The 25,414-nt window shown below is 42.0% G+C and overlaps 1 protein-coding gene across 1 annotated transcript in view; it reads right to left on the minus strand.

Moving 5' to 3' along the window:
* The window catches only part of sncb (synuclein, beta), a 47,937-nt gene that overhangs the window by 15,771 nt on the left and 6,752 nt on the right, over positions 1 to 25,414 (minus strand). Inside the window, exons 2-3 of the mRNA XM_063000052.1 lie at positions 23,541 to 23,675; positions 11,779 to 11,808 (exon numbers count right to left, since the gene is read on the minus strand). Of these exons, the coding sequence (XP_062856122.1) occupies positions 11,779 to 11,808; positions 23,541 to 23,661 (151 nt within the window). The 5' untranslated portion in view covers positions 23,662 to 23,675. The remainder of the gene's footprint in view (positions 1 to 11,778; positions 11,809 to 23,540; positions 23,676 to 25,414) is intronic.

Consider the following 25,414-nt stretch of genomic DNA (forward strand, 5'->3'; position numbering starts at 1 on the left):
TGACAACCTTAGCTATGCTGAACTGGTTTAGGTGGTCTTTTAGTGTGAACAATCTGGTGTTGAAAGTAGAACAACGCCTTGATTGTCTCATATACACACATCCAATATAATGAAAATCTATTTCTTGGGTTATCCCACATAGCTAGACATATTTTGGTCACAGTTCTTTGGCGTGTTTGGATCCAGGTGGGCTAATGTTGTAGCTCAAGGAAGCAGCAAGAACTGAGATTCCAGTAGTCTGGCTGGTCCAGCTGGTTGCCCAGCAGATCTTTCAGCCTGACCAGTTGGAACCTGCTGGACCAACATTTAAACCTCATAGAACAGGACAAGGTTATTTCCCTGTTAGTAATAAGCTGGTTAGCTGGTGTGTGGCCTGCTCTGTGTGCCAAAATAAATAGGGCTAGTTTGATTACAGCCATCAATTAGACAATTAGATGTAATCTAAACAAACAGGGTTGCTATTAATTACAAGCTGAGGAATCACAGGGGTCTCTGTCCGCAGTCAGGCAAGCTTTATGTCTACATGGGCTTAATAATCATCACAAGAAAGAAATACTTCCAAGCGTAAGTGTATTTTCCAGTAGATTGATCCTTCTCATAGTGTGTCCAGAATTAAAGAGCTTCACTTGAGTTATCTAGGTTAGTTAGGTTTGATTTAGTCAATAATCCATTTGTTTCTCTTCTTTGCCGTCCAAGTTCAAAGGCATCGATATTCTTTCTGTCCAGCTTTTTATTGTCCAGCTTTCACATCCATGAAGAACCACGGAGAAGATCATAGTCTGGACAATTCTGATTTACATTTGAGGAGACGAATCTGCACATTCGAAGATCTTTTCTAGTTCCTTCATGCTTGTGTTGTATTTCTTGACCGCTGGATCCTTCACTGTTAATAATTAATCCAAGTAGATAAACGCTGTCCACCACTTCCACATCCTCTCCATCAGTGGTTGGTGGTTTTTCACTCTGTTCTTTTACTTTCCTCTTAAGAGCCTACAGGTCCTGATCTTCTGCTATAATGACTGAAGGTAGGTAACATTACTCCTATTATTAAATTCAGATGTTTCAGCCACATCCATCTGCCTGACTGTGCTCTCTGAGCTTAAGGTCCATAAAGACAGGTGCTCTCTACCCACCCTGGAGAACCTACACAGGTCTCGTTGCCTTTAAAGCGCTCACAAAATTGTAGTGGACAAGTCTCACCCCAGACACCATCTGTTCGAGTTGTCAGATGGTATAGAACCATCAAAACAAGGACAAACCAGCTCAAAAATAGCTTTTACCCCACCGCAGTACGAACCCTAATTACTTCTATATAAGGTGATTTCACTAACGCATGGGACTGTGCAATTTCACTAAACACATGTGACTGTGCAATTTCACTAACACATGGGACTGTGCAATTTCACTAACACATGGGACTGTGAAATTTCACTACACACATGGGACTGTGAAATTTCACTAACACATGTGACTGTGCAATTTCACTAAACATATGGGACTGTGCAATTTCACTAACACATGGGACTGTGCAATTTCACTAACACATGTGACTGTGCAATTTCACTAAACACGTGACTGTGCAATTTCACTAAACACATGGGACTGTGCAATTCCACTAACACATGGGACTGTGAAATTTCACTAAACACATGAGACTGTGCAGTTTCACTAAACACATGGGACTGTGCAATTTCCCTAACACATGTGACTGTGCAATTTCACTAAACATATGAGACTGCAATTTCATTAACACATGGGACTGTGCAATTTCAATAAAGACATGGGACTGTGCAATTTCATTAAACACATGGGACTGTGCAATTTCACTAAACACATGGGACTGTGCAATTTCACTAAACACATGGGACTGTGCAATTTCACTAACACGTGACTGTGCAATTTCACTAAACACATGGGGCTGTGCAATTTCACTAACACATGTGACTGTGCAATTTCACTAAACATATGAGACTGTGCAATTTCATTAACACATGGGACTGTGCAATTTCAATAAAGACATGGGACTGTGCAATTTCATTAAACACATGGGACTTTGCAATTTCACTAAACACATGGGACTGTGCAATTTCACTAACACGTGACTGCAATTTCACTAAACACATGGGGCTGTGCAATTTCACTAACACATGGGACTGTGCAATTTCAATAAAAACACATGTGACTGTGCAATTTCACTAAACACATGGGACTGTGCAATTTCACTAAACACATGGGGCTGTGCAATTTCACTAACACATGGGACTGGGCAATTTCACTAAACACATGAGACTGTGCAGTTTCACTAAACACATGGGACTGTGCAATTTCACTAACACATGTGACTGTGCAATTTCACTAAACATATGGGACTGTGCAATTTTATTAACACATGGGACTGTGCAATTTCAATAAAGACATGGGACTGTGCAATTTCACTAACACATGGGACTGTGCAATTTCACTGACACATGGGACTGTGCAATTTCACTAAACACAAGAGACTGCAATTTCACTAACACAAGGGACTGTGCAGTTTCACTAACACGTGACTGCAATTTCACTAAACACATGGGACAGTGCAATTTCACTAAACACATGGGACTGTGCAATTTCACTAAACACATGTGACTGTGCAATTTCACTAACACATGGGGCTGTGCAATTTTACTAAACACATGGGACTGCATTTTCACTAAACACATGGGACTGTGCAATTTCACTAAAACATGGGACTGTGCAATTTCACTGACACATGGGACTGTGCAATTTCACTAACACATGGGACTGTGAAATTTCACTACACACATGGGACTGTGCAATTTTACTAGCACATGGGACTGTGCAATTTCACGAACACATGGGACTGTGCAATTTTACTAACACATGGGGCCGTGCAATTTCACTAAACATATGGGACTGTGCAATTTCACTAACACATGTGATTGTGAAATTTCACTAAACATATGGGACTGTGCAATTTCACGAACACATGGGACTGTGCAATTTTACTAACACATGGGACTGTGCAATTTTACTAACACATGGGACTGTGCAATTTCACTAAACACATGGGACTGTGCAATTTCACTAAACACATGTGACTGTGCAATTTCACTAACACATGGGACTGTGCAATTTCACTAACACATGGGACTGTGCAAATTCACTAAACACATGGGACTGCAATTTCACTAAACACATGGGACTGTGCAATTTCACTAACACGTGACTGCAATTTCACTAACACATGGGACTGTGCAATTTCACTAAACACATGGGACTGCAATTTCACTAAACACATGGGACTGTGCAATTTCACTAACACGTGACTGTGCAATTTTACTAACACATGGGGCTGTGCAATTTTACTAAACACATGGGACTGCAATTTCACTAAACACATGGGATTGTGCAATTTCACTAACACGTGACTGTGCAATTTTTACTAAACATATGGGACTGTGCAATTTCACTAAAGACATGGGACTGTGCAATTTCACTAACACATGGGACTGTGCAATTTCACTAACACATGTGACTGGTAAAATTTCACTAACACACGCGACTGTGCAATTTCACTAAACATATGGGACTGTGCAATTTTACTAAACACATGGGACTGTGCAATTTCACTAACACATGGGACTGTGCAATTTCACTAACACATGTGACTGGTAAAATTTCACTAACACATGTGACTGTGCAATTTCACTAAACATATGGGACTGTGCAATTTCACTAACACATGGGACTGTGCAATTTTACTAACACATGAGACTGTGCAAATTCACTAAACACATGGGACTGCAATTTCACTAAACACATGGGACTGTGCAATTTCACTAACACGTGACTGCAATTTCACTAACACATGGGGCTGTGCAATTTTACTAAACACATGGGACTGCAATTTCACTAAACACATGGGACTGTGCAATTTCACTAAGCATATGGGACTGTGCAATTTCACGAACACATGGGACTGTGCAATTTTACTAACACATGGGACTGTGCAATTTTACTAACACATGGGACTGTGCAATTTCACTAAACACATGGGACTGTGCAATTTCACTAAACACATGTGACTGTGCAATTTCACTAACACATGGGACTGTGCAATTTCACTAACACATGGGACTGTGCAAATTCACTAAACACATGGGACTGCAATTTCACTAAACACATGGGACTGTGCAATTTCACTAACACGTGACTGCAATTTCACTAACACATGGGGCTGTGCAATTTTACTAAACACATGGGACTGCAATTTCACTAAACACATGGGACTGTGCAATTTCACTAACACATGGGACTGTGCAATTTCACTAAACACATGGGACTGCAATTTCACTAAACACATGGGACTGTGCAATTTCACTAACACGTGACTGTGCAATTTTACTAACACATGGGGCTGTGCAATTTTACTAAACACATGGGACTGCAATTTCACTAAACACATGGGATTGTGCAATTTCACTAACACGTGACTGTGCAATTTTTACTAAACATATGGGACAGTGCAATTTCACTAAAGACATGGGACTGTGCAATTTCACTAACACATGGGACTGTGCAATTTCACTAACACATGTGACTGGTAAAATTTCACTAACACACGCGACTGTGCAATTTCACTAAACATATGGGACTGTGCAATTTTACTAAACACATGGGACTGTGCAATTTCACTAACACATGGGACTGTGCAATTTCACTAACACATGTGACTGGTAAAATTTCACTAACACATGTGACTGTGCAATTTCACTAAACATATGGGACTGTGCAATTTCACTAACACATGGGACTGTGCAATTTTACTAACACATGAGACTGTGCAATTTCACTAAACACATGGGACTGTGCAATTTCACTAACACATGGGACTGTGAAATTTCACTAACACGTGACTGCAATTTCACTAAACATATGGGACTGTGCAGTTTCACTAACACATGGGACTGTGCAATTTTACTAGCACATGGGACTGTGCAATTTCACTAAACACATGGGACTGTGCAATTTCACTAACACGTGACTGTGCAATTTCACTAAAGACATGGGACTGTGCAATTTCACTAATACATGTGACTGTGCAATTTCACTAAACACATGTGACTGTGCAATTTCACTAACACATGGGACTGCGCAATTTCACTAACACATGGGACTGTGCAAATTCACTAAACACATGGGATTGTGCAATTTCACTAGCACATGGGACTGTGCAATTTCACTAAACACATGGGACTGTGCAATTTCACTAACACGTGACTGTGCAATTTCACTAAAGACATGGGACTGTGCAATTTCACTAATACATGTGACTGTGCAATTTCACTAAACACATGTGACTGTGCAATTTCACTAACACATGGGACTGCGCAATTTCACTAACACATGGGACTGTGCAAATTCACTAAACACATGGGATTGTGCAATTTCACTAGCACATGGGACTGTGCAATTTCACTAAACACATGGGACTGCAATTTCACTGAACACATAGGACTGTGCAATTTCACTAACACGTGACTGTGCAATTTCACTAAACACATGGGACTGTGCAATTTCACTAACACATGGGGCCGTGCAATTTCACTAAACATATGGGACTGTGCAATTTCACTAACACATGTGATTGTGAAATTTCACTAAACATATGGGACTGTGCAATTTCACGAACACATGGGACTGTGCAATTTTACTAACACATGGGACTGTGCAATTTCACTAAACACATGGGACTGTGCAATTTCACTAAACACATGTGACTGTGCAATTTCACTAACACATGGGACTGTGCAATTTCACTAACACATGGGACTGTGCAAATTCACTAAACACATGGGACTGCAATTTCACTAAACACATGGGACTGTGCAATTTCACTAACACGTGACTGCAATTTCACTAACACATGGGGCTGTGCAATTTTACTAAACACATGGGACTGCAATTTCACTAAACACATGGGACTGTGCAATTTCACTAACACATGGGACTGTGCAATTTCACTAAACACATGGGACTGCAATTTCACTAAACACATGGGGCTGTGCAATTTTACTAAACACATGGGACTGCATTTTCACTAAACACATGGGACTGTGCAATTTCACTGACACATGGGACTGTGCAATTTCACTAACACATGGGACTGTGAAATTTCACTACACACATGGGACTGTGAAATTTCACTAACACGTGACTGCAATTTCACTAAACATATGGGACTGTGCAGTTTCACTAACACATGGGACTGTGCAATTTTACTAGCACATGGGACTGTGCAATTTCACTAAACACATGGGACTGTGCAATTTCACTAACACGTGACTGTGCAATTTCACTAAAGACATGGGACTGTGCAATTTCACTAATACATGTGACTGTGCAATTTCACTAAACACATGTGACTGTGCAATTTCACTAACACATGGGACTGCGCAATTTCACTAACACATGGGACTGTGCAAATTCACTAAACACATGGGATTGTGCAATTTCACTAGCACATGGGACTGTGCAATTTCACTAAACACATGGGACTGTGCAATTTCACTAACACGTGACTGTGCAATTTCACTAAAGACATGGGACTGTGCAATTTCACTAATACATGTGACTGTGCAATTTCACTAAACACATGTGACTGTGCAATTTCACTAACACATGGGACTGCGCAATTTCACTAACACATGGGACTGTGCAAATTCACTAAACACATGGGACTGCAATTTCACTGAACACATGGGACTGTGCAATTTCACTAACACGTGACTGTGCAATTTCACTAAACACATGGGACTGTGCAATTTCACTAACACATGGGGCCGTGCAATTTCACTAAACATATGGGACTGTGCAATTTCACTAACACATGTGATTGTGAAATTTCACTAAACATATGGGACTGTGCAATTTCACGAACACATGGGACTGTGCAATTTTACTAACACATGGGACTGTGCAATTTCACTAAACACATGGGACTGTGCAATTTCACTAAACACATGTGACTGTGCAATTTCACTAACACATGGGACTGTGCAATTTCACTAACACATGGGACTGTGCAAATTCACTAAACACATGGGACTGCAATTTCACTAAACACATGTGACTGTGCAATTTCACTAACACATGGGACTGCGCAATTTCACTAACACATGGGACTGTGCAAATTCACTAAACACATGGGATTGTGCAATTTCACTAGCACATGGGACTGTGCAATTTCACTAAACACATGGGACTGTGCAATTTCACTAACACGTGACTGTGCAATTTCACTAAAGACATGGGACTGTGCAATTTCACTAATACATGTGACTGTGCAATTTCACTAAACACATGTGACTGTGCAATTTCACTAACACATGGGACTGCGCAATTTCACTAACACATGGGACTGTGCAAATTCACTAAACACATGGGATTGTGCAATTTCACTAGCACATGGGACTGTGCAATTTCACTAAACACATGGGACTGCAATTTCACTGAACACATGGGACTGTGCAATTTCACTAACACGTGACTGTGCAATTTCACTAAACACATGGGACTGTGCAATTTCACTAACACATGGGGCCGTGCAATTTCACTAAACATATGGGACTGTGCAATTTCACTAACACATGTGATTGTGAAATTTCACTAAACATATGGGACTGTGCAATTTCACGAACACATGGGACTGTGCAATTTTACTAACACATGGGACTGTGCAATTTCACTAAACACATGGGACTGTGCAATTTCACTAAACACATGTGACTGTGCAATTTCACTAACACATGGGACTGTGCAATTTCACTAACACATGGGACTGTGCAAATTCACTAAACACATGGGACTGCAATTTCACTAAACACATGGGACTGTGCAATTTCACTAACACGTGACTGCAATTTCACTAACACATGGGGCTGTGCAATTTTACTAAACACATGGGACTGCAATTTCACTAAACACATGGGACTGTGCAATTTCACTAACACATGGGACTGTGCAATTTCACTAAACACATGGGACTGCAATTTCACTAAACACATGGGACTGTGCAATTTCACTAAACACATGGGGCTGTGCAATTTTACTAAACACATGGGACTGCATTTTCACTAAACACATGGGACTGTGCAATTTCACTGACACATGGGACTGTGCAATTTCACTAACACATGGGACTGTGAAATTTCACTACACACATGGGACTGTGAAATTTCACTAACACGTGACTGCAATTTCACTAAACATATGGGACTGTGCAGTTTCACTAACACATGGGACTGTGCAATTTTACTAGCACATGGGACTGTGCAATTTCACTAAACACATGGGACTGTGCAATTTCACTAACACGTGACTGTGCAATTTCACTAAAGACATGGGACTGTGCAATTTCACTAATACATGTGACTGTGCAATTTCACTAAACACATGTGACTGTGCAATTTCACTAACACATGGGACTGCGCAATTTCACTAACACATGGGACTGTGCAAATTCACTAAACACATGGGATTGTGCAATTTCACTAGCACATGGGACTGTGCAATTTCACTAAACACATGGGACTGTGCAATTTCACTAACACGTGACTGTGCAATTTCACTAAAGACATGGGACTGTGCAATTTCACTAATACATGTGACTGTGCAATTTCACTAAACACATGTGACTGTGCAATTTCACTAACACATGGGACTGCGCAATTTCACTAACACATGGGACTGTGCAAATTCACTAAACACATGGGATTGTGCAATTTCACTAGCACATGGGACTGTGCAATTTCACTAAACACATGGGACTGCAATTTCACTGAACACATGGGACTGTGCAATTTCACTAACACGTGACTGTGCAATTTCACTAAACACATGGGACTGTGCAATTTCACTAACACATGGGGCCGTGCAATTTCACTAAACATATGGGACTGTGCAATTTCACTAACACATGTGATTGTGAAATTTCACTAAACATATGGGACTGTGCAATTTCACGAACACATGGGACTGTGCAATTTTACTAACACATGGGACTGTGCAATTTCACTAAACACATGGGACTGTGCAATTTCACTAAACACATGTGACTGTGCAATTTCACTAACACATGGGACTGTGCAATTTCACTAACACATGGGACTGTGCAAATTCACTAAACACATGGGACTGCAATTTCACTAAACACATGGGACTGTGCAATTTCACTAACACGTGACTGCAATTTCACTAACACATGGGGCTGTGCAATTTTACTAAACACATGGGACTGCAATTTCACTAAACACATGGGACTGTGCAATTTCACTAACACATGGGACTGTGCAATTTCACTAAACACATGGGACTGCAATTTCACTAAACACATGGGACTGTGCAATTTCACTAACACGTGACTGTGCAATTTCACTAACACATGGGGCTGTGCAATTTTACTAAACACATGGGACTGCAATTTCACTAAACACATGGGATTGTGCAATTTCACTAACACGTGACTGTGCAATTTTTACTAAACATATGGGACTGTGCAATTTCACTAAAGACATGGGACTGTGCAATTTCACTAACACATGGGACTGTGCAATTTCACTAACACATGTGACTGGTAAAATTTCACTAACACACGCGACTGTGCAATTTCACTAAACATATGGGACTGTGCAATTTCACTAACACATGGGACTGTGCAATTTCACTAACACATGTGACTGGTAAAATTTCACTAACACATGTGACTGTGCAATTTCACTAAACATATGGGACTGTGCAATTTCACTAAACACATGGGACTGTGCAATTTCACTAACACATGGGACTGTGCAATTTCACTAAACACATGGGACTGTACAATTTCACTAACACATGGGACTGTGCAATTTCAGGTTTGTTACTGACAGAAGGTCTAGTTGTGTGTTATTGTTATTATTATACAGTAGTACTGCACCTTAATTTCATTATACCTGGTATAATGACAGTAAAGATAATCTGATTCTTCTTCTTCTTCTTCTGACATGGTTTGATCAGTTTGGTGTGGAGGAACTCTAGTGACCTGCACAGAGCCTTGACCTCAATCTTACTAAGCACCTTAGGATTTATTTAGATTATCGACAATAAGAAAATCGTTGTTCATGTGGCCGCTCAGCCTTAGACGTCAGGCAGAGCTGAGATTCGATACGATGTATTCTAGATCCAGCTCTGGTTCCAGCGTGTGTTTTTACCGCTGCGCCACCTGAGCGGCAAAATGTAGAGTTCTTAACAAGACATGGACGTCTAAGTATTTATTTATTTAAGTCAGATGTAAAGCTGTGTGTTTAGTTTGTGGAGAACAGACCGCTGTGTTTAAGGATTCCAATTTAAATCACCATTACGGTTCTAAACACACAGAGAAATATAAGAAGAGTGCTCACATCTGAACTGCAAAAGCAACAAGTATTAGCCTAACAGCACTTTGTGTAAAGTTAATTTAAAACCTACACTTTTGTTAACAATTGTTTGATTAAATAGTAAAATAATGTGGATGTTTTTACTCTGCCTGCTTTTCATTTTCATTGTCTGATTGTTACATCTACTCTAACAGTAACAGCTTATTAAAAACATACAATTTACTGCCTTTATAAAGAAATAAAAATTAATATTGAGAAGAATTAAGATCAGCCTATTGCTCCAGCCTTCCAAAACAGTCCCGGTTTCTCATGTGGCCCTTTGCAAAATTTATTTGCACACCCCTAAAATAATGCATCCTTATTTGTAGTGTTTTAAGGTAAAGATAGAAGAAGAATATATACTTTATTTGTCATATATACATATACAGTTGTACAGTACAATGAAATTCTTTCTTCGCATATCCCAGCTTGTTTGGAAGCTGGGGTCAGAGCACAGGGTCAGCCATCGTACGGTGCCCCTGGAGCAGAGATTACAGGGTTAAGGGCCTTGCTCAAGGACCCAAAGGTGGCTGCATAGCAGAGCCTGGATTTAAACTGCCAATCTTCCGGTTGATAGCCCAAAGCTCTACCCACTAGGCTACCACTGAAAGATACTATTATTAAAGCTAAAAGTCAATATTTACAACATGTCCATATTCCATTTAGAACCGAAGGTTATATCCTCAGTTAAATTTGATTCAGTGAAGGTGAAATAAATATTTAACTAAACCTACACTAAGTTTGCTGAATAAGCTCTGTGAGAGCTGGAACGGACTCAGCGTGAGTGTTATACTATAACTGAGAATGTAATTCCATCCTGCTGGAACAGACCACAAGTTTACAATGCTACATCTGTTGTTGGCTCCATGCTGCGAGGCAGCTGTGTGCCAAGACAATCCAAACTAACATTAAAACGGAGCGGTTCATTATTTATGGGGTTCAAAGAATTGACTCACAGCACATCACCACTGGGGAGGCACAGTTGGCAGTGCCTGAAGCAGACAAATTTGGCTAATAGTCTGTTGGGTGGGAGAAGACAGGACTACTAGGTGGGTGGGGTCTTCGACACCGTAAGAGTTCTGGTTAGTAGCCTGAGTCACCTGAACAGAAGTGGATGAAAGTGGAAATCAGTGCGTAACTCTCCATACGCAAGACCGGCCTCACACGTGAGTCCACCAAAGTATGAGCGAATAAGAGGGGGTCAGTGGACTGAGCATGCATCAGAGGGAGCATGTGACATGCAAATATACCCTCCTCGGGCGTGATCTGGGTCCCCAGATAAAGGAAAAAAAATCCATAAATAAATAACCAAGAATTGACTCACCCGTCGCCACACTGTCTTTGGTCTTGCTCCCTAGAACACAAAGGAGACACATAAGGTTTGTTATTTTTATATACATCATAAACAGACATAGTTGGCCAATATATTGTGGCGATAGCGAGGAAAAATACACCGACCACTCCAGCTATAGACTGATGAGCCATAACATCAATGTGCATCAATGAGCCTTGGCCGCCCATGACCCTGTCGCCGGTTTACCACTGTTCCTTCCTTGGACCACTTTTGATAGATACTGACCACTGAAGACCAGGAACACCCCACAAGAGCTGCAGTTTTGGAGGTGCTCTGACCCAGTCGTCTAACCATCACAATTTGGCCCTCGTCAAACTTGCTTAAATCCTGACGCTTGTCCATTTTTCCTGCTTCTAACACAACAACTTTGAGAATAAAATGTTCAATTGCTGCCTAATATAACATATCCCACCCACTAACAGGTGCCGTGATGAAGAGATAATCAGTGTTATACACTTCACCTGTCAGTGGTCATAATGCTATGCCTGGTCTGTGTACAGTCTAAGCAATTGAAGGTTAAGGGCCTTGCTTAAGAGCCCAACAGTGGCAATTTCAATTGCTAGTCTAGTACCTTAACCACTAGGCTACTAGGTATTCAGACCCTTGGCTATGCCACTCAAAATTGTAGTCAAGTGCATCCTGTTTGGTTTCATTATTCTTGTGATGTTTCTAGGACTCATTTAGTGTTCACTTGTTGCAATTTGAATTGATTGGACGTAGTTTGGTAAGGCATGTCTGAGTCTATAAGGGCCACTGATATACACTTCATCAGCATTTAAAAAACAAGCTGTGAAGTCCATGTGAAGAGCTGTCTGTGGATCATTACAATGAAAATATGGCAAGGCATAGATGAAAGAATAAAAAAACAAAAAAACATCCATCCATCCCAACCTTTCAGCCTGTGGTGCCTTTAGTAATTTTGAAATGTAATAAGCTTAGCAGAACCTTAAATTAATTGTTATAGAGTTGGACCATCAAACTGGACAAGAAAATCCTTGGTCAGGGAGGTAAGAAAGAACCCATCAGGCTAAAAAAGCTGTAACCATCTCTATAAAAAGCTGTAAACTAAAACTCGCAACAGTTCACCTCTAAGCATGACAGTGACCTGAAGCTTAAAGCCAAAACAACACTAGAATGACTTTGAAAATTGTTGAATGTCCATGAATGGCCCAGCCAAAGCCCAGACTTAAACCCCATTGAATATCTGAATTGAGACCTGAAGATGGCGGTTCACAGACGTTCGCCATGCAAACAATACTTCAGAGGACCTGATATGAGGAATGGGATAAACTGCCCAAATCCAGGTGTAGTGTGCAAGGTGCAGTCATTGAACAGGAAGTCTTCCCCAAATTGTTACACATTCTTTAGTTCATGTAATTACTTTTTACATCTGTTAGCAATGGGTGTGGCTAAAACATGTGAACTTCATATTAGGAGGGTTAACACCACACTTTTGGCCATATAGTGCCAATGTCCAAGCTTTGTTAGGATCAAAGAGAATTACTTACACCGATCAGCCATAACATTAAAACCACCTCCTTGTTTCTACACTCACTGTCCATTTTATCAGCTCCACTTACCATATAGAAGCACTTTGTAGTTCTACAATTACTGACTGTAGTCCATCTGTTTCTCTGCATGCTCTGTTACCCCCCTTTCATGCTGTTCTTTAATGGTCAGGACTCCCACAGGACCACTACAGAGCAGGTATTATTTAGGTGGTGGATGATTCTCAGCACTGCAGTGACACTGACATGGTGGTGGTGTGTTAGTGTGTGTTGTGCTGGTATGAGTGGATCAGACACAGCAGCGCTGCTGGAGTTTTTAAACACCTCACTGTCACTGCTGGACTGAGAAAAATATCCAGCCAACAGCGCCCCATGGGCAGCGTCCTGTGACCACTGATGAAGGTCTAGAAGATGACCAACTCAAACAGCAGCAATAGATGAGCGATCGTCTCTGACTTTCCTACCTAGTTGGTTCACCTTGTAGATGTAGTGTCTAATAGAGTGGACAGCGCTGCTGTGTCTGATCCACTCATACCAGCACAACACACACTAACACACCACCACCATGTCAGTGTCACTGCAGTGCTGAGAATGATCCACCACCTAAATAATACCTGCTCTGTGGTGGTCCTGTGGGGGTCCTGACCATTGAAGAACAGCGTGAAAGCAGGTTAAAAAAGTATGTACAGAAACAGATGGACTACAGTCAGTTATTGAAGAACTTTAAAGTGCTTCTATATGGTAAGTGGAGCTGATAAAATGGACAGTGAGTGTAGAAAAAAGGAGGTGGTTTTAATGTTATGGCTGATCGGTGTATATGCCTTTTATTTGTGAGAGAGTTTCTGCATGAAGACGTTTTAATCATGATTGTGGAGACCGAGTAGGGGTGCAAGAATCACTGCCTCTTTTATCATCCACATTTTCTGGAAGTTTTTAATAGAGAAGCAATAAAAACAGTGAATTCAGCCCTGGAGATGTTAAACGGATATGAGAGAAGCATCCCTTCACAAAGCTTTCATCAGGATAAAGAGAAATATTGATTTTTGATGGCTGGTTGTTCCCTTCAGGATCGTCTGAGCTGGATGTTTGTCTGTCTCAGCCATGAGCTTTGTGTTTCATAAATAAAGCCATAAGGAACAAGAAAATCCTCATCGTGTTATCAAGCACTCCACTGTGCAGGGTATTCCGGCCATAAACCTGGTAATGATGTTGGTCAAGAAAGCCTAAATTGTTCCAGTTCATTCCAAAACTGTTACAGTCCCAAAGAGAGAGGGACTCCATGTTTTGGAGTGGTCATGGAATGGTTAGTAATACCAACAGGCTGGTTTGAGTGTGTTAGAAACTGCTGATCTTCTAATACTGTAATGTACAACACTTTCGAGTTTCCACAGACAAAAAACATCCAGTGAGCGGCAGTTTTGAAGTCACAGATGCCTCATTGATAAAAAAAAAACAAAAGTCTTCCAACACTAATCAAACTAGTTCAAGCAAATCAAGACCCTGCTGCTTGGGTTCCATCCTGGCACTGTACATTCCCACCTTAAAACACATACCAGTGGGTGGATTAACTGCCTCTAGGTGTAAGTAAGTAAAGAGAGTAAAGGTATGAGGAAGTGTTGTTGAGCAATGAATTGACACCCTGTCTGGGGTGAGTTCCTGACTGGCGGCCAGTTATTTTGGGTGGACACCTACCACCACTCTGATCATTGCTATACTATGTGGTCAAGGTTTGCAGAGTAAATCACTCAGATCTGGGTTTAAATCTCAGCGGTGCTATCATCTGACTGGGTGTCTTCACAGACATGATTGGCTAGGCCATGGACTGGTGCCCTGTGTTGAGTATGCCTGCCTTGTGTCCATTTATCCCAGTGAAACCAGACCTGCCACGACCCTGACCAGGATAAAGTCATGGAATACAATGCAAGACAACTAGTAGAGTGGGTGCCACACAGCTCCCAAATTTTGGGACCTAGCTTTGATCCTGGCGTACCAAGTTTGTCAAGTTCTGATTTGAGTTTCTATTTAGGTATTCCAGTTTCGTCTCAGCATAGCTGGAATCTGGCAACTCTGCTCATAAAGCACAGTGACCCGTGGTAAGCTTACGGTCAGGGACGCCCATGAGTGACAAGCACGCATAAATTAAAAAAGAAACTCATTGATGCTGTGAACCTGTGTGGGGTTAGACAGCTGTGGAGCTTTCAATAAACAAGTCAATATTTATTTATTTATTGAGCCTTTTAATTATCACTTAATCAAAATCGCCAGTCCACATTTTGCCTGTGTTTGGAAAATGGGAGAAAACCGGATTCTCTGGAGGAAAGAACAACATGCCAAACTTCTCACAGGGTTTAAACCTAGTGGGTTTAAAAAACATAAAGTAAAATGAATGTATGTATGATAAAAGGCAGTAGTGGCTCCGTGGTAAAACTAATAGGCTAGTAATCTAAAGATCACTGGTTCAAACCACACCACTGCCAGGTTACCACTGCTGGACCCCTGAGCGAGGCTCTCAACCCTTAGTTGCTTGCATTGTATACGGAATAAAAGCGTCTGCTAACTGTAGACTGAAATGCTATTATTTAGTATTTTAAAATGACAGATGGTGAGGAAACCAAGTAACCATCACGCCATACTAATCCTAATAGGAGGAAGCTAAGGTACCTGAGTACCCTTTGTTCAAGCCACACCACTGCCAGGTTGCCACGATTGCCCTGAGCAAGGCCCTTAACTCTGAATTGCTTGCACTGTGTACAGGGTAAAAGCATCTGCTAAACGTAGACTGAAATGCATATTACTCAGTATTTTAATAAGTAACCATCACACCATTTACATTTTTGGCATTTAGCAGATGCTCCTATTCAGAGCGATTTACAGAAGAGCTTCCATATTAAACATTTCCCTACTCTAGTTTATGTAGACAACAGTCCAAGAACACAAATCTGTTGATACCCTGTTAGAACCAAGATAGTAAAGAGGTGATAAAGGTTTTTATTCGTCTTTTGAAGACACTGACACCCCTTTTCCACCGACGCAGATCCGGCTCTGTTCCGGTTCGCGAACTTGATTTTGAACCGGTTCCGCATGTTTCCACCAAAAAAAAAGAATACTTGGTTTTTCAGCACGAACCGTGACGCCATCTGTGGGCGTGTCACAGCGTCAAGGTTTAAGAAGCTGCTAAACCGTGTTTGCGCTGCACTTTCATCTTTTAAAGTTCACCTGATTCAATTTTGATCCGGTTTGCTGCTGATATTCGCTGATATTTTCAAAGAGATGAACTGTGTAATATGACGTGGTAAAAGTGACAGAACAAACACCGCTTAACGTGAAAAATAAAGCGTAACGTGGCTTGTTGTACTAAAACAACGAGCAATGAATTTGGGCAGCACAGAGCACTTATAACCAGTAATAACGAAGAGAAATTGAGTGTTTCTGTGTCGTACTTTTAGTACATTCAGCCACGTTACGCTTTTTTAGGTGAAGCTTTTTCGACTCGAGAAGCGGATTCAGAACCTCGAGCTGCAAAACCACCACATGTGAAGTAAATCCAGCTAAACACAGATACATGTGGAGCTTTTAGAGTGGATTTGATGGTTATTCCACACAGATGGATGTTCGTGTCGTGGAACTTTAGTGATGTTTTATCGTTCAAGCCGAGCGCTGAGCAAATCAGCTATTTGTGCCGAGGGTCACTTCAATAAACCCACTTCAATGAACTAAAGAAAACAACTGTGACAAACACGTCTACGTCTTCTTATCACCAATAGTTGAGCGATGGTTTTTGCATAAAACGAACATCTGTAACAACAGCACAAATGCTCGCACATAATCTACACGCTCCACCATCATGATACTGCTCTTTACTTTCTTTATGTAACGCCCACCGTTGATAAAGCAGGCTTGGTTCTTAAAAACTGGTGGAAACGTGGGTCGGTTCTCTACAAAACACCAAGGTTCGAAGAAACCTGAACAGAACCGGTTCAAGAACCATGGTTCTTTTGGTGGAAAGGCGCAGTGGGGTGATGTGGCAGTGTTTAGGTTGGTTGAAGACCAGGCGAGCAGCTGCATTTTGGAAGAGTTGCAAGGATTTAATAGTGGACATGGGAGCACCTGCCAGGAGGGAGTTGCAATAGTCCAGCCCAGAGATTACAAGTGACTGGACAAGAATCTGAGTGGCTTCCATGGAGAGAAATGGACGAATGTTCTTGATGTTGTAAAGGAGGAACCGGCACGATCTTGTCAAGTTGGCTACATAAGGATAGAAGGAGGGATACTAATCTTACTAATCTTAGTAGGAGGAAGCTAAAATACCTAAAGGCAACCCACACAGACACGAATCAGTTTATATCAACGATTAAACTAAATCATTTTCCAGAAATGCTGGAGCACTGATGGTGGAAGATGTATTAGTAATTGTGTGTGAATAGTGGGAGGGCCAAATGCTCATCTAACAGCTCAGCGTGTGTGTGCGTGTGTGTGTTTGCGTGAGCAGCTGGCAGCCATGGAGGAGTGAAAACGATCGTGCTCGCAGCTCACACCCCTCCTCCATCCCTGCATCCTTCCATCTCTCCATCCTCACCAGCACATTGTTCTACCAACATCAATCTCCATCTTGCTTTTCCCTTCACGCTCTTTCCATCGTGATGTTTCTCTCTCTTCCGCCTCCTCCCCCATTCTCTCTCTCTACATCACGCTAACCGAAGCGTAGCTTTCTAGGGCATCATGCTCTCGGTGTGAGTGTTGCATGTTGAGCTGATCAGAGTCTGGATCCAGACAACTGGGCTAATGGTCTCTCTGAGATATGTCGTCGGCGTGGTAAACATCTGTCCATGTGTGTATTATCTGGCTATAATTCTGATCATGAATGGATGAGCGGCGCCGGGTTCTGTCTGGGTTCTCCGGTTGGCGAGATGAATGAAGATGTGTGGAGTGGTGAAGCAGCGCTACCGACGCCGCAGGGCGGGTGTTAGGCTGCTGGTTGAAAGCAGGTCGATGGAAATCTATTTTTCATCCGGCCGTACAGATGCTGCAGCCAATGAGCGGGAGGTTTACAGCTCAGTGTCTCGTTAAAATGCGCCTCATGGGTCTCTGATCGACAGGGGGGTTCGAAATACAGTTTAAACACTTTCGACTGCCGGCGTGTTTCCTTAGAATTTAAATTGGATTAGCAGTCTGTGAAACGAGTCGCCAAGAAATCCATAGCTGTCTGTCTGCCTTCCCTTTTATTTAGTCATATCCAATTACCCGATCTCATTCCGCGACCTCTACTGCTACAGATTTACACTCCTGACTGAGTATGGACCTGACCATGAGTAACTCTTGCCCCCATCATGTCTTATTTATTAGTTAATTTATTAGAGACATACTTTGGAGTATGTCTATGGGAATTTGAGCCCATGTTGGTCAAGAAAGCCTCAACTGATGTTCCAGTTCATTCCAGTGCATGGGTTTTGCCATTACATGTCTGTCTACTGTATTTGACTCACTATCTGCATGTCTGTCTGTCCATCTACATGTCTGTCTGTCTGTTTGTTAGTCTGTCCATCTACCTATCTGTCTGTCTGTCTCTTTGTCCATCTAAATGTCATTTTATCTCTCTGTCTACCTGTATATATTTCCATTTACCCGTTTGTCTACTTGTTCTTGTTCTCTTTTTACATGTCCGTCTGCCCATCTCCATGTCTGTCTGTCTATTAGTCTACCTGTGCGCTGCCCATCCACCTGTCTGTCTACTGTCTGCTTTTGTTACTCGATCTACATGTCTGCCTGTCTACAAGTGTGGTCATCTTTCTGTCTGTATCTACGCCTGTTAATCTATTCACCTGTCTGTCTGTTTTCCTGTCTATCTACTTGACGGTCTGTCTGTCCAGCTACATGTCTGTCTGTGTCTACTTGTCTGTCTATTTACAGGTCTGTTTGTCAATCTAAATGTCTTCATATCTCTCTGTCTACATGTATATCTTTTTATTTACCTGTCTGTGTACTTGTTTGTCTGTCTGCCCATTTCCATGTCTCTCTGTTTGTCTACCTGTGTGTCTGCCCATCCACCTGTCTGTCTATTTGTCTGTCTGCTTGTTACTCTATCTACATGTCTGTCTGTCTACTAGTCTAGTCATCTTTTTGTCTGTATCTATGCCTGTTAGTCTATTCACATGTCTGTCTGTTGTCCTGTCTATCTACTTGACAGTTTTATGTCTACATGTCTGTCTGTCTACTTGTCTGTTTCTCTATCTACATGTCTGTTTGTCCATCTAACATCAAAATGTCTTTATATGTCTCTGTCTGTCCACCTGTGTATATGTCAATTTACCTGTCTGTCTATTTGTCCGTTTTGTTAGTCTATTAACGCGTCTGTCTACACGTGTATCTACATGTCTGTTTGTCTACTGGTCTAGTCACCTTTCTGTCTGTATCTACGCCTGTTAGTCTATTCACCTGTCTGCCTGTCTATCTACTTGGCTGTCTGTCTGTCCAGCTACATGTCTGTCTGTCTTCTTGACTGTCTCTCTATCGACAGGCACATTTGGCAATCTACATGTCTTTTATCTCTCGGTCTGTCTACCTCTATATCTTTCCATTTATCTGTTTGTCTACTTGTTTTTATTCTCTTTTTACATGTCCGTCTGTCCATCTCCATGTTTGCATGTCTGTCTGTTTACCTGTGTGTCCGTCTGTCTATCTATCTGTCTGCCTATTGTCTGCTTTTGTTACTTTATCTACATGTTTGTCTGTCTACAAGTGTGGTCATCTTTCTGTCACCTGTCTGCCTGTCTTCCTGTCTATCTACTTGACTGTCTGTCTGTCCAGCTACATGTCTGTCTACTTGTCTGTCTCTCTTTGTACATGTCTGTTTGTCCATCTAAATGTCTTCATATCTCTCGGTCTGTCTACCTGTATATATTTCCATTTATCTGTTTGTCTACTTGTTTTTTTTCTCTTTTTACATGTCTGTCTGCCCATCTCCACGTCCGTCTGTCTGTCTACCTCTGTGTCTGCCCATCCACCTGTCTGTCTAGTGTCTGCTTTTGTTACTCTATCTACATGTCTGTCCGTCTACTAGTCTGGTCACCTTTCTATCTGTCTCTTTCTCTCTGTATCTACGCCTATTAGTCTATTTACCAGTCTGTCTGTTTTCCTGTCTATCTACTTGACAGTTTTATGTTTACATGTCTGTCTGTCTACTTGTCTGTCTCTCTGTCTACAGGTCCGTTTGTCCATCTAAATGTCTGTCTACCTGTACAGAGTACAGAGCCATAATGTTTTTTTTAGTTACAGCACAGCATGACCGGCTGAGTTACCGGCTGCTGTGGTCATGCACTCAGACTTGTGTCTTTCTCTTGGTGTATGTCACATACGCACTCACACACTTGTCTATGATGTACTAAGGGCTGGTAGGATGTCGTTCTTCATTCGTTCTTTGCCTGTTTTACTGATTCACTGGGCGAAAGGCAGGAAACACCCTGGACAGGTTGCCAGTCCATCACAGGGCAAACACACACACACACACACACACTTACAATTAGGAAGACTTTAGTACCTCCAATCAACCTGACTGCATGTCTTTGTACTGTAGAGAGAACAGGGAGAACATGCAACACACAGAAAGGACCTGGACCTGGGAATCGAACCCATGTCCTTTTTGTTGTAAGGTGACAGTGCTACCCACCAAGCCACCATTCCACCATTGGTAGGATGTTCATTGCTCAAGTGGATCCTGGATCTTGTTTCTTTACTGGACTAGTAATCATAAGGCTGTCGGTTCATGCCCCACCATTATGAGCAAGGCCCTTAATGTGCCACCTGTCTAGTTCATAGTGTTTGTATTTTTTTTATATAAATGTAGGAAAAGCGCCAGCTTACTAATTTGCGCTCAGCTAGACATGCTGGGAATGTGTCAGTGTACCATGCAAACACACGGCTGCGCACACACACACACACAAACACCCAAGGCCAGACTCCTGCTACATTATACAAGAGGACACCTGCAGCACTGAGACACACACACAAAGGTCACACATTGTCCATCACACAATAATGTTAATTGTCGGGTAAACAAACACACATCAGAGCAGTGTGTGTTGCATCAGATGAGGTACGTGTACTAAAAGCAATGGACTCTGAGATCATGGAATAGTGCGACATGTGGGCCGGCAAGGATCTAGTCCAACCCGAGCAGAAGGGCATCGCTGAGTAAATGGAGCACGGCCAAGTTTTGCCATCTCTGTTACCAGGGTGCATGGCAAAATAAACACACACTATATATACATCATATAGCCAAAAGTATTTGGCCACCTGACTATGAGGTTATTGGACATAATTTCAAAAGCAAATGATATGTGATCATATCTGCTAGAACATGGGCCGCGTGCGCCCAGCTGGTGCAATTGCATATTTCGCTTGCACACCAGCACCAAGATTCTAAACCCCTCGGTTCGAAACTCGGTGTTGCCACCAGTCGGCTGGGCACCATCTGGCGGGCACAATTGGCAGTGCCTGCAGCAGATACTAATCGGCCACCGTATCTGCAGGGTGGGGGCCGGACTATGTGTGGGTGGGTGGGTTTTCATACGCTGTGTAAGGACCCTGATTGGCAGAAGAGACGCCTGTGCAGAATGCAGGGGCAAGAAGAGGAGGGCTGTGCACATGTCGGAAGAGGCGTGTACAGTGGCGTGCTCTCCTCAGATGCAATCTGGTATCTCTCAGCAGCCTAGGACAAAATTGAGTGCGCGAAATCGGGAGGAAAATGGGGAGAAAATGCATTAAAATAATAATAATAATAATAATAGAACAACGGCCGCTCTTCTGAGAAGGCTTCTCACAAGACTTTGAATTATGACTGAGGGAATTTGTGCCTATTCAGACAAAAGATGACAGCATTTTTATGTCTGGACCGTTACTGTTAAGATCAATTCACATTTACATTTTCGGCACTTAGCAGACACTTTTACCCAAAGCGACTTACAGTACAGTGACAGTATACAGTCTGAGCGATTGACAGTTAAGGGCCTTGCTCAAGGGCCCAACAGCAGCAGCCCTGGAGTTGGGGAACACGAACCAGCAACCCTCTGCTTACTACTCCAGTACCTTGACCACTAGGCTACAACTGCCCCTAAGGCTTCAAAACCCCAAACCCAGTGGTGCTATCGGCATCTACATACAGACATGATTGATTGACAGGATAAGAGTTAGTCTTTTCAAACTAGGGGTGTGTGGCTCTGGTCCTGGACGTCTGGGGTCTGGGCAGTCTGGTGTTCTCATGTTCGTCAGATTTACTGGCGAGCAGAACTTACAACAGAATTTATCACAAACTGGACTGAACAATGAAGAACTTAATTTTTTTTTTCTAGATACAACTCTCAGTTCATTTTAATTTTGTGTGTGTATGATTTGTGTAAATCCTATTTATTTAAAGTATCCTCCAGGCCACCCAAAGAGGATGAGTCCCTGCTGAGTCTGGTTCCTTTCAAGGTTTCTTTCTGTATTTTAAGGGAGTTTTTACTTGCCACTGTTGCCCTCGGCTTGCTCAGTGGGGATTTTTGGTCTGTTGGTCCTGGATCCTGTAACGTTGCTTTGAGACAATGTCCATTGTAAAAAGCGCTATATAAATACATTTGACTTGACTTGATTGGCTATGTCATGAAGGTGGTGGCCAAGGCCCTACAATGGACTGGTGTCCTGATCGAGGAGTGTTACTGCACTGCACCCAGTGTTTCAAGAGAAACCGACCCTGACCAGGACAAAGCTGTGCATGCCTATAGCTTCATACGTTATTGTAACTTACATGATGGGTTGCTGTTGTTCTGCCTTTCTCATGCGATCACTCAGGTTTCTTTATAGAGCGTGCTTTTTGCACACGGGCAGAGTTACACTGAAACAGGAAATGGCCTTCCCTAAACCATTAAAAGCATATAATTTCCTTTCTAGAACTAATTTATCACACCTGTTAGCAATTTTTCTGACTCTAAGACATGAATTCAAAAATTAAAAGAGGTGTCCCAATACTTTTGTCCATATAGTGTAAATACATTTGAATAAAATCAATGCAAGTGTTTTTTTAATGATGCACAGTATGCCATTCGGAACAGACACCCACAGGCACCACCCATCCCCCCCTCCCCCATCTGCACACAAGCCGATGACTTTAAGGCCCTTACCCACCTGCCCAACACACACACACATATATAGACACTCAGTCATGCATCTGAGTCGCGTTCTCTCTGTACTCACCCACGAACATCACGCCTTCCTTGGTCTTCTCGGCCGCCACCGCCACTCCTTCCTTGGTTTTCTCAGCAGCCACCGCCATGCCTTCTTTAGCTTTAGAAAGCCCCTTCATGAAAACGTCCATTTTGGCCCCTCTGTCTAAAAATACAAGCATTATATGAGTATGATAGCATATTGATCAGCTGGTTATACGATAATGACCGAATATATACAGTCCATCATCTATAACCTGACACTGATTACATTACGGGATGAACACAACGTTACAGAAAATACATCAATGTCATTTTGAGGCTTTTCTATTAAACAGCATTTTCACATACAGACAAACACTGCAGAGTATTTATTTAACATGATGCAGTAATAATAAGCCAATGAACAGACAACCAGCCAAGATCTCCTTGTTTATAAAAGCTGTTGATTAAAAAAAGGTCGTCTACATGAATTTCCTACAGCTGATGGTTGACACTGAAATCAAGAGCAGAGTTGTGCAGAGAATAGGATGAGTCTCTGGCACCACTTATTACAGCAGAACTATGGCTATTTGGGGACATCGGATCCCACCTCACCCACCGCCAACAAACCTGAGTGATCGCATGAGAGAGGCAGAAAGACAAAGCACTCATTGCCAGTTGGGCAACTCAGATCCAGATATTTGACAAGCTAGATATCTCTCACACATAGCGATTGAGAGCCGAGTTTCGATATCGCCGAGTAAACGCCGAGTTTCTCCCGAGCTGGCAAATCTAGCGCAGACCAGTCGGTGAGCGAAAATCAGGGCAAAAATCGTGTAGTGTGAACTAGGCATTAGTAGACAGTATTTTAAGGCATCTAGGAATTCGAACAGCCTGCCTCTCTGGAGCGTGCGTTGGATGTTGTAGGATGCATCTATGTAAAGAGCTCACTAGGTTTTTGAAAACACCCTTAGTCTCTGAGAACTCTAGGAAGCTCCTTCACCTGTGTGGCGTGAAATCTTCCGAAGCCAGATATCAGTGACACTGACATGGTGATGGTGTGTTAGTGTGTGTTGTGCTGGTATGAGTGGATCAGACACAGAAATGCTGATGGACTTTTTAAACACCTCACTGTCACTGCTGGACTGAGAATTGTCCACCAACCAAAACCATCCAGCCAACAGCGCCCCGTGGGCAGCGTCCTGTGACCACTGATGAAGGTCTAGAAGATGACCAACTCAAACAGCAGCAATAGATGAGCGATCGTCTCTGACTTTACATCTACAAGGTGGATCAACTAGGTAGGAGTGTCTAATAGAGTGGACAGTGTTGATCCACTCATACCAGCACAACACACACTAACACACCACCACCATGTCAGTGTCACTGCAGTGCTGAGAATGATCCACCACCTAAATAATACCTGATCTGTGGTGGTCCTGTGGGGGTCCTGACCATTAAAGAACAGCATGAAAGGGGGCTAACACAGCATGTAAAGAAACAGATGGACTACAGTCAGTAATTGTAGAACTACAAAGTGCTTCTATATGGTAAGTGGAGCTGATAAAATGGACAGTGAGTGTAGAAACAAGGAGGTGGTTTTAATGTTATGGTTGATCAGTGTATATATTATCAACCTGTTTACCAAATAAATGCTATAATTTGATTCTAATAGACTAGACACACCCAGAATTACGGCAGCTCTTCCTCAGATAGAATCTCTTCAAAAAATGTAAAGTAGCTAAAAAAAATCAACAAAGATCACATGATTAAAAGAAATTGTGAAAGATATCAAGTCTGGAATAGAGTTACACCACTGAACCACAGTAAGGGCTATTACTTTTAAATAAAGCACATATGAACCAGTCATAAATCAAATGGCCTGCCCACTAAAATCCCAACCCAAATTCAAATCAATGACTC

This window comes from Trichomycterus rosablanca, chromosome 1 (genome assembly GCF_030014385.1).
Source record: "Trichomycterus rosablanca isolate fTriRos1 chromosome 1, fTriRos1.hap1, whole genome shotgun sequence".
Lineage (NCBI taxonomy): Eukaryota > Metazoa > Chordata > Actinopteri > Siluriformes > Trichomycteridae > Trichomycterus > Trichomycterus rosablanca.